Raw genomic sequence first — 11,833 nt, forward strand, 5'->3', positions numbered from 1 at the left:
TAAGGCTCTATTTTCTCTCAGGACTGGGCTTAAAAGCACCTATACATCCAGAAGAGATGCGCTCCTGGTCAGCAGGCCTGAGGAGAAATCTTCTTGTTTGCCTTTGTTCTCAAGCAGCTCTGTGAAGGGTTTTCCAAAGACACTGACAACTTACAAATTTCATTACCAGGCCAAGCGTGGTCGCACACGCCTTTAATCCCAGCACTCGGGAGGCAGAGACAGGCAGATCGCTGTGAGTTCAAGGCCAGCCTGGTCCACAAAGCTAATCCGAGACAACCAAGCCTACACAGAGAAACTCTGTCTCGAAAAACAAAGACAAAAGCAAATTTCTTTACCTTCCTATTTTTCAATGGATCACCATTCAAACAACTCTTTCACTTTTTTTTTCATATAAACAATTCCCTAGGGTAGATTTGGAGTATTTCAGCTGAACCCACTGAAAAAGATAAATAAATAAAGCACATTGTGAATATTTTTCCACTGCTGAATGAAATACTATATTTTATACAAGGCTTTAGATGATATCTCCAAGTTTGTTTCTGTCCAGAAATGATTTGACTTTTAATGTATTCCATGTTAATGAAGCAAATGTAGGCTTTCCCAGCTATAACAAAGACATTAAATTCCATCATTGAACATAATAATTTATTATACATTTTACTTTGTTAGGTTCAGGCTCAGAATGCACTGCTTCAAAAAGGGACACCCTGCACTGGCCTGCTGGGTGCCATGAATGGAAAGGAGTTGGAAAGGCCTCTGAAGCAAGGTGTCTCAGAACTCCCATCCATTTCTCAGCAACCTTTTGTCCTTCGAAGCAAAGCCAGCCCCCAGAAACCAAACCTCCCCTTCCCCAAGGTGAGTTGTAGAAATTAAAACGCATCTCCCTTTTATAGACCAAGCTATAAAAGCTAGGAAGACCGTCTCTCCCTCTCCCTTCTTCCTTTGAAGCCCCTCACTCCGGAACACTCTTCCTCATAAACCCCCCAGAAGGAATGTTAGAAAGAGACCAAGAATGTGGACATTCTGGCTCTGCAGAGATTTCCCCCTCAGCCTCACACTCAACAATTAACCTGAGCCAGGAAAAAAAGCAAGTTTTCACAGAGACTTTCAGTCTTTATTTCTGGCAGCTCCCGTGTCACAGAAGCCTGCGGCCCAGTGCGTTTATCAGGCTCTCCTCTTTCAACCTGTTGTGTTGGCTGTGTCCCTCACAGTGAGTGTGGAGAGGTGTCACCCCTTTCTGCTCCCACAAGAACTTGCAGTTTCTTCCATAGTAAAATGGGATCTGTTTATGACAGTCTCAGGTGGCAAACACTGTTGCCCTAAGGAACAGTGTGTCTGGGGGTTGACTGTGAGAATATTTCAGGAAGAGACTGAGAAGTGAGTCTGTGTACACTGGATGGGGAATGTTTGCCTTCACTGTGTGTAATTACCATTCAGGAACCTGGAGACAATAAAACTAGGAAGAACGGATTCATCTCCCAGAATAGAGGCCTTTTTAGCTTTTCTTCTATTGACCTTGGCCATGAGAAACCCAGGCTTCCTAGGCTCCCCTTCCCTAACATGGATCTCAGGCCTTTGAAATTAGACTGACTGAAATGTGCTACCTTGCCCTGGTTCTCCAGTGCACAGGAGGCCTGCATGGAACTTCTCATCTTGTAGGCTACATGAGACAATTCCCCTTAGCTCACTCTCTCCGTCTTCTTTTTCCTCTCCACTCTCCACTGGACCTTTAAGACATCCAGATTAAGATCACCTTTGTTCCCCAGCAACAGCCTTTAGTTACAGCTGGATACTTACCCACAAGGAACCAGGCAGTGGGCTCCTACCGCCATCGCTGCCCCAGCATGAAATCTAGATGGTATATGGCGCCTTCTGCCCACCTGCTCCATACTCCCTGCTGTATATTTCTCTAGCTACCCAACCCAGCAGAGCATCCTGTACCACTGCCTATTAGCAGATTTTTCAGAGTTTCCATTGATGTACAACCCCTGTGACACATCGGTTCCATCAGACCACCAGACTGCTGGCCTTTTTCTTCTTCCTTCCTTCTTCCTTCCTTCCTTCCTTCTTTTTTTCTTTTTTTAAAGATTTATTTATTTATACAGTGTCTCACCTACATATATAACTGTAGGCCAGAAGAGGGCACCAGATCTTATTATAGATGGTTGTGAGCCACCATGTGGGTGCTGGGAATTGAACTCAGAACCTTTGGAAGAGCAGCTAAAGCTCTTAACCTGTGGACCATATCTCCAGCCCACTTCTGGCCATGTTCTAAAAGATGCAGCACCAACAAGCTTGTAGTAGCCACTATAGCATAGGCCTAATCATTGTGGGGCTTTCTTCTTGATTCTGCAGTTCACTAGTGAAGTGCTTCTTGCCAGTTGCTGAGGGTCCCTAGGCTACAGTTTCTTCATCTGTACAATGAGATCCTTTGTGCCTATTTCAGAGAGCCTCGGTACAAACTGAATGAAATATAGACCAATGGTGCTGAGCATGACACCTGGTCCTTAGCTTTCTATTGGTAAATTAGGACCTTTAGTGTGAAGGAACTTGTGGTTAATTTTAGTCTGTCTCACTTCCTAGCACATACAGTAATGTTTGGCACATGGTATGTGTCCAGTAAATACTCAGTGTCATATACAGGAATGAAAATTCTATCACACCGGGACATTCCCATTCCTAACAAACAGATTTAACTAAAGGTTAAATTTTAAGATTTAATGTGTTTTATTCCATGGTATGCTGCTTTGAGTGTTTGTAATGTGGGCACAGTCATACCTGAATTAGATAACATGAGTTCAGTGACCATTAACCCATGGGAATAATGCCAAAATATTATATTTCTAAGTTCCTCTTAGACTGATTTATATACAGTCATGTGGTGAGGTTTGGGGAAATGATCTGGCCTCATAAACAATGGTAGTCTTGGCAGAATATTGTATAGTGACATTGTAGCCACTTTAGTACAAGTATAACTCTGTAACACTTGCACAATAACAAAACTATGTGATGATGATAGTCAAATAATGTGTGTGCATGTAGGTACATGTGCACATATTTGTGGAGGGCAGAGGGCAGCTTTGGGTACCATTCCTATGGTGGTTTGATTGAGAAGGGCTCCTATAGGCTTATATGTTTTGAATACTTGGGAGACTGTTTGGGAAGGATTAGGAGGTGGCCTTGTTGGAAGAGATGTGTCAATGGGAACGGGCTTTGAAAAGATTGTTAGAGCCATCCCAGTGTGCCTCTAGACCTCTGGCTTGTGTATCAAGATGTAAGCACTTGGCTTTCAGCCGCCATGTCTTCACTTGGCCACCATGTCTTCACTTAGCAACCATGTCTTTGCTTGGCTATCATGTCTTTGCTTGGCCATCATGGATTCTAACCCTCTGAAACTGTAAGAAGCCAAATCGAACACTTTCTTCTGGTCAGTTGCCTTGTAAGCCTGTCTATCTAGGCTTCCCCAGGGCTGGGATGACAAGTGCACACCACTATGCCTTCCTTTGGTTAGATGATTTATGGATATTGAGTTAAGGGCCTCATGCTTGCAATACAAGCGCTTTTCCTACTGAGCCATCTCCACAGCCCAAAGTGTATATAGCATTGATAAAATACCTGAGAGGAATAAGAAGCCAGTACTTATTAGCAAAGAGCTTCAAACGTTCTTTTAAAGTAACTCTCTTTTACTTATCCTTTAAGGGCATTCGGTAGTATGTATGTTACAACAGTTTTGAACCTTGTACTTAGTTTCAATAAGAATAAGAATCCAATACTTATTAGCAAAGTATTGTTTTTAAACCAAATCCCAAATGTTGATTTTACCAATAAAGACTTGGGAGCCAGATACTGGCGTGAAAGCCTTCTAGCTCAGAGAGTCAGAGAAAGCACCCAGCTGACCTTCTTACTCAGCGGACATCCCAGAAGGAAAAAGCCCCTTCTTCTCCATGCTGTCTTTGTTTTGTTTTGTTTTGTTTTGTTTTGTTTTGTTTTGTTTAGACAGAGTTTCTCTATACAGCCTTGGCTGTCCTGGACTTGCTTTGTAGACCAGGCTGGCCTCAACTTCACAACAATCCACCTGCCTCTGCCTCCCAAGACCTGGGATTAAAGGACTGTGCCACCACGCCCAGATCCATGCTGTCTTAAATACCCTTCAACTGAGTGGCTCTCCTGTCTACTTCCTGTGCATCTCTCTAACCCCTCCTTCAGACTTCCTCTACTCTCTATGGTTTTTTTCCTATGTTCATTCCCTGTCAACTGGTTGCTTGCTTTGCCTCTTGAATTATGGGTGACTTTATTTAATCCTGTTTGTAGAAAATGTGGATTAAAGGTGTGCTAGGGATGAGCCACACCACAACTAGAAACAAGTTTTTCCAATACACAGCCTCGGGGTTCATAGTATGATCAAAGATCCTGCAACAACAAAGAGCTTCAAAAGTCCTTTTAAAGTAGGCCCCTTTTACTTATCTCATAAGTGGCATTTGATAGTATCTACACTATAACCTTCTTTAACTGTGTGCTTGGTTTTAAAGTCTCTCTTTTTAAGTTGTTTTCAGAGTTCATCTAAGATTTAAACACCAGGAATAACTATTTTTTATTTTTTATTTTTGGTCTTGTTTGAAAAATCGTAACCATGTTCATTGGTGGAGGTTATGAATTAGTTGGCGGGTATCCTATATTCATGAGTAACAACCAACATAAATGGCTATTCTTATTTAGGGACTTACATAGAATTCAGTAAGTACAACACCAATTTTGTTTTTAGAACAAGAACTTCCCCAAGCCAACATCCTCTTTCATAGTGTTAAAGAGATGAAATTTCAACTGTCTACATGTAGTTGAAAGGATTTGCAGATAGCATAATGCCTGGGGGGGAATCCTTCCTGTACAGTCCTGTAGAATGCATGCTCATAACTGATATATGTGTATAAGCCAAGGCGCGAATGAATGGTTGGCAGGGCTAGCTTTAGAAATTACATGATGAACTGTAGTTGTTACCATTTGTTTCTCTGTTCCTAACAAAGGTATCCATTTCTGTGTTAATGTTTATCAGAGACAAGTCAGTACTCAGTAATGAACACCAGAATTCCTGATTTGTTTTAAACTGTGAGGCCGACCAGTCAGCTTCTTCTGTTACCTTATTGGCATCTGTATTAGCAGAATCATTCTCACAGCAATAATGCAAAGCATTTCAGAACAATCAGAGCCTTGAATAAGTACTATGAAGGCAACAAGCCCATTTCCCCCTGGGAACCTACTGCTGCCAACGCCAGGTCCTTCCTTATTTTCAAGGAAAAACCAAACCATGAAATTCTATAGAAAAGAAATAGAGAAGTCAGCACAGCCTTCTCCTTTACACACTAAAAACATAAGTGAAAAAGGTCAGCTGAGTGAGATATCATACACACACACACACACACACACACACACACACACACACACAGCCCCGAAGGGATCATATGTGTTAACCCTCTGACATCTGGCACATCTCTTACTTCTAAAACTAATCATGACAGCAACACCTAGCCCACACTCTTCATGTGTTCTCTGCTCTTACTATAATGTTTAGTATCTCTTGGGAAAATACAGGTTAGTTTCCATTGCTCTGTAAATAATGTACTGTTGATGTGATCATATTTTATTTTGACACTCAGACCCAAGAGTTTTAATTTATCTTCTGTTTTAGTATAAAGTAGATTTAATTATCCAAGTTCTGAATATCAAACTTGGGTCATCCAGCTGGTGAAGGCCTCCCTTGCCCTCTGAGACAACTCATTAGCCCTAAGTATTGCTTTTTAAAACATAGAAGGCATATGAAATATCATCAACCGTCTTGTTGTTGCTTTATTTTAAAATTGTGTAACTTGGTCCATACTGATGCAGATTTCAAGGGGCAGAATCAGAACTAGAAGCTTCAGGTTTCAGAGTCCTGCACATGTGACAGATGCAAACACCTAATTCAATGGTCAGAGAGAAGGTTAGGATAATGCTACAGAATTATCAGTAGATTCAAGAAAAACTAAAAGCTCACATCTGTTTTTTACTCACACAGCATGTATTGTTTAATTACTGGAAACTGGTTTAAAGGAGGTATCCTGATGTATACTTTGTGGGTTATATTTAATTTTGTTTTCATATCTAATACAGAATACTATATTTAGGCAAGTAAATTCCAGTGGAAATTTTATGGTCATCAGTAACCTATTTTTATAGAGAAAGACACGAGGAAGTTGCATTTTTGTTGTTGTTGTTGTGCCAAAGCCATTTCAGGCTGGGAAGATAGTTCAAAAGCTAAAAGTATTCACTGCTCTCACAGAGTTCTTTAGTTCAGTTTCTAGCACCCACCTCACATCTGGTGGCTCACAATTTCCTGTAACTCCAACTCTAAGGGATATTACACCCTTTTCTGGCCTCTATGGCACAGACACATGCATGAACATACACATACACAGACACATACAAATACGTCAAAATAAAAATATTTTAAAAAACATTTCAGGGAAGTATTAAATAATGTGACGTCATACTACTTAAGTTAACTTTACTTCTAGTACTAATTGTAGCCTCTCTTCTCCACATTGGATGAAAAAACTCACCCAGGTTTTTATTTTACCCTGTATCTCAGTGTCACTGCATAGTAGCTAAACTGAATACTCAGTGCATATTTAACTACAAGTGGTTTTATGTCCTTGTTAATAATGGAAATTACTATGGATTATAGTTGAAGTTATGAATTTCCTTCAGTATTTCTTTCCACCTCAAAATTATCATCACAATATCAGTTTACAGTACGATTTTGTTGCTTGTAACAAGTATGGGCTGAATTTGTCCACATACAAAAAAGAAGCCAGTTTCAATTAACTTGTCAAGTATGGCTTGGGCAAACCAGACTAGATAATGTTCTGTAGTCTAAATGTAATATTCTGCATGTCTATTTCTTATATTTCTTTTTTCATACACCTTTGTTTTACAACTCAAAAATCTTTCCTTAGCCTTCAGGTGCTGGAGTTGCAGACATGTGGCACCTGGCCATTAGGCGTTTGTTTCAGGAGTATTTGTTGGCCCATGTTCCTTCCTTAGATCACTTTGTGCAGCTAGCTCAAGTCTGGTGTACTAAACAGAACTAGGATGAGTACATTGAGTTGGAGGGCTGTGAAGGGTAGGTTGTGCCTTGATTCCTTGATCTCTCAGCAGTATTTTCTGTACTTAACAAATAGAAGACCTTAGGCGTGGGGCATACCCTGTTATTTTAATTGCAGGACTCAGGAGGCAGAGGCAGGGGGATTTCTGCAAGTTCAAGGCCAGCTTGGTCTACAGAGTGCCAGGTCAGTCAGAGATACATGCAGAAACCCTGTCCCCAAGAAATAAATATTGAACAAACAAACAAATATTAAACAAATAGAAGCCCTGTGTAGTTTCCAGGTAAGAAGGACCCCTATGTTCCTTCCCATCCCCACCTGACCCTAGCCCACCCATAATATCTATTTTATTTCTTCTTGCAGAGATATCTGTGCATCCCACCTTGAGCCCTCCTTGTTCCTTAGCCTCTCTGGGTCTGTGGCTTGTAATATGGTTATGCTGTAATAGATGACTGTTAGCCACTTATAAGTGAATATACACTATATTTGTCTTTCTGGGTCTAGTTTCATCCATCCTGCAAAATTTATGATTTCTTTGTTTTTAATAGCTGAGTAGTTTCCCACTGTGTAAATGTTCCAGTTTCTTCATCCATTCTTCAACTGAGGGACATCTAGGTTGGTTCCAGTTCCTGGCTCTGATGAATAAAGGTGCTACGAACATAGTCAAGCAAGTATCTTTTTGGTAGGATGGAGCATCTTTTCGGTATATGCCCATGGGTGCTTTAGCTAGGGCTTGAGGTAGATGGAGTTCTAATTTTCTGAGAAGATGGAGGGAGAGAGTACATTCAGGCAGAACACTGTATATGTAATAAACAAATCTTAAAAAAAAAAAAAAAGAGAGAGAGAGAGAGGGAGAGACCCGAGTCAAGTGAAGACACTGTAGTTTGAGAGGGAAAGAGAGATGGTTCAGTCAGTAGAGAGTCTGGCGCACAAACATGAGAATCTCTGTTGGATTTCTAGTAACTATAGAAAACTGGGCCCGGTGATTGCACCTGTAACCGCAGCACTGGGCAGGAGTGCGGTCGGAGATGGCCAGTCTTGGAGCTCAGGAGTGGGCTAGGCTGGCTGGTCTAGTATCAGGGTCAGTGAAACGTCAGTGACGGTGGGGAGTAACCCATAAAGATACCAACCATCACACACACCACACACACACACACACAGACACACACACCCCACACACCACATACTACACACACATGCACACACACCACATACTACACACATACATGCACACACACCACATACTACACACATACATGCACACACACATCACACACTACACACACACACTACACATATACACACATACACACATGACACACACCACACCACACACACACACACCACATCACACACACACCGCACACACACCATACACACAACACACACACATACACATAACACACCACACCACACACACACACACACACACACACACACCGTACACACTACACACACACAATACACACTACACACGCACACACATACCACACCACACCACACACACACTGCACATACACACACCACACACACACACACCTACACACCACATACACACACCACACACACACATATACCACAACACACACAACACACACACATACACACACTACACACACACCACACACACACAACACACACGCATACACACACTACACACACACCACACACACACCACACACACCACACACACACAAATACATACACACATACACACAACACACACACACACACACACACACAAGCACACACTTCCATTTAAGGGAGAAGCATGCAACAGAAACCTTAACTTAGTTTTGCATTCTAACAAAAAAGGAACCTACCACTCCGCCTTGTCTGTTACATTAGAACCAAAATGGCCGTATCATCTTGTCAAAGGGGATTCTTGAAGAAGGTGGAAGGCCGCATGACTGCCCTATCCTGTTTTCCTGGGACTTTCCCAGTTGTAAAGCTGAAAGTCTCATCTCTGGGAAACCCCGCAGTTATGCTAGATGATCTGAGGGTTTTTTCCCTTCAAATTTAAGCTAAAATTTGAGGCATGAGGAAGTTTATTTTCTTTACCTCCTGGTGGGTTTTCTTTCCTCAGCCGCACTGGGACTTTATTTCTTTCTCTTGTCTACTTTTGTTTGTTTGAGACAGGGTCTTTGCTGTGTACCCCTGGCTGGCTTGGAGCTCACAACGATCTGTCTGCCCACTGGGATTAAAGGCATGCACCACTACGTCCAACTCTTGTCTGCTTTTCAAATCTGTTCTCAGCTATTTATGCAAACATTAATTACGTCAGCTTGAAGTTACTCTTTCAAATGCTATTTGATACCAAATATCAAAGCCATAAAATAGAACAGTGCATCTGACTTGTTTCCACGTATAAGTACAGTTTAGGACTCATGAGACATGTAGCAAACTTTAACAAGGCGACACATTTAATTCTATCATACAACTAAGGACAAAAATTTGTAAATATATTATGTTTTCAATAAAAAGTCGCAAGAGCATGTATCCACAAAGAGCAAAAGGGGGGGGGAACCCCTGCTTATTCATCCCTTTATTGCTTTATTAAGATTCCAGAGGGGAAATGCCATCATGTACAGCTTCATGACAAGACTTGTTTTGGGAAATGTGCTTCGCGGAGCAATTTCATTATTGTGGCAACATCATGGAGCCACTAAAATGGCTACAGGCACTAAGAAGTATGACCTTCTGGGATCCGCACTGGACTTGTGGCCTGAGATGTGCTAAAGCACACAGCACACGACTGTAACAGCACTGAGCCCAGGCTTAATGAAGAGGTATAAGCAGTGGGCGTGGTGATGCACGGCTCTAATCCCAGGCCCTGGGTGGCACTGAACTACACAGCAAACCCGGTGACAACCACAGCTCTGTATGAGACACTGTTTGGTTTTGTTTATTTGTTTGTGTATTTGTTTGAGGAATGAGAAAGAAACTTAAAACTTTGAGCAAACTATTCTTCACAGAAGTTAAGAATGCCATTTTAATCTTATCCACAAAAATACTTCAGTTTCAAAAGATTTCAGGTAGAAAAGACAAAATTAAATTCAGAATAAAGTAGATATGCTGGGATTTTAATTGTGATAAATAGGAGCACTGTGGGTTCCTGCCTCCGGGTCCCTGCCTCCTGGTTCCTGCCTCCGGGTTCCTGCCTCCAGGTTCCTGCCTCCGGGTTCCTGCCTCCTGGTTCCTGCCTCCTGGTTCCTGCCTCCTGGTTCCTGCCTCTGGGTTCCTGCCTCCTGATTCCTGCCTCGAGTTCCTACCTTGACTTCTCTTGCTGATGGGCTGTGGCCTGTAACCCAAACAAACTGTTTACTCCCCAAGGTGCTTTTGCTCAGTGTTTAATCACAGCCCCAGAAAGCAAAGTAAGCCATAGAGCAGTGCTTAAAGTATAGGTGGAATTTGGAGTTCAAGAAAGGGACAGAGAAAAAAGAAGGGGAAGTGGAGAAGGAAATAAGCACAATGGAAACAGGGCAGGACAGGAAGTCCCGACCAGGAACTATTTGCCATACGTAAAGTAGCAGAAGTCACCACTTAAGTATTAGTGATTGGCTTGAATTTACTGAACAATCATTGTGGTGAAGAAGGCATGGCAGCAGGAGCAGCTCTCAGCTTTGTAACTTCCAGAAGAATCGGAAAACTATCAATGTCAAAGGCAGCCCACAGTGACCTACTGCCTCCAGCTGGGCCCCACCTTGTAAAGGTTACAGAGCCTTTCAAAACAGCAGCACCAGTCAAGGACCTACCATATAAGCATGGGGTCCTGTGAAGGATTACTTTACATCCAACCCGGTAACAGAAGTATTTTTCTTTTCTGGATAAAATGATGTATCTTTATATTTTTCTATAGTTTAAATATGATTTGCTTATGTACAAGAGTTGGTTATAAGAAACATTGACACCACTGGGCGCGGCGGGCACATGCCTTTAATCCCAGCACTTGGGAACCAGAGGCAGGTGGATTGCTGTGAGTTCAAGGCCAGCCTGGGCTACAAAGTGATTCCAGGACAGCCAAGGCTACACAGAGAAACCCTGTCTCGAAAAACCAAAAAAAAAAAAAAAAAAAAAAAAAAAAAACCCAAAAAACAAAAACAAAAAAACCAAAAAAAAAAAAAAAAAAAAAAAAGAAAGAAAGAAAAAGAAAAGAAAGAATGAAAGAAACATTGACACCAATGAGGTCCTAGTGAGAGGTGCTATGGAATCTTTAGGAGGAAACTAGTCCAGGCTATTTTTTAAAGTAGTTCTTGGAGGAACCTACCTTCATTCATTTTTTTAAAATGGTTATTTATTTATTTATTTATTTATTTATTTGTGTGTGTGTGTGTGCAAGCATGTGTGTGCATGTACTCACAGAAGCCAGAAGAGGGCGTTGGATCCCTTGGAGCTGGAGTTACAAGCTTAATGTGGTGCTAGAAACCAAACCTCAGTCCTCTGCAAGGGCAGCAAGACCCCTTAGCCACTAGGCCATCTCTCCAGCTCCCTGACTTAGTTCTTCGCATAACAACTGATTATAGGAGACAGAGTCTCAGTTCTCATTCTCTCATTAGCCACTAACTGCTTGTAGCTCTTCACCTAGGGGGAGGGTCTTATGAGACTCCCCCTATCCATGTTAGCACGTGACCTGGCATTAGCATTGTGTTGGACGTTGTTTAGCCGAGTATCTTGTTGAGATTTCACGAAGGTAGCAT

The 11,833-nt window shown here is 41.8% G+C and overlaps 1 protein-coding gene across 1 annotated transcript in view; it reads left to right on the forward strand.

The window, feature by feature from the left end:
- LOC311599776 (uncharacterized protein) overlaps nucleotides 1-11,330 on the forward strand; it is an 11,529-nt gene extending 199 nt beyond the window's left edge. Inside the window, exons 2-4 of the mRNA XM_084785767.1 lie at nucleotides 670-855; nucleotides 7,685-7,803; nucleotides 9,698-11,330. Coding sequence (XP_084641893.1) covers nucleotides 670-855; nucleotides 7,685-7,803; nucleotides 9,698-9,875 — 483 coding nt within the window. The 3' untranslated portion in view covers nucleotides 9,876-11,330. The remainder of the gene's footprint in view (nucleotides 1-669; nucleotides 856-7,684; nucleotides 7,804-9,697) is intronic.
- The last annotated feature ends 503 nt before the right edge of the window (nucleotides 11,331-11,833 follow it).

Source organism: Acomys minous (genome assembly GCF_964271855.1).
Source record: "Acomys minous genome assembly, chromosome: 6".
NCBI classification, from domain to species: Eukaryota; Metazoa; Chordata; class Mammalia; order Rodentia; family Muridae; genus Acomys; species Acomys minous.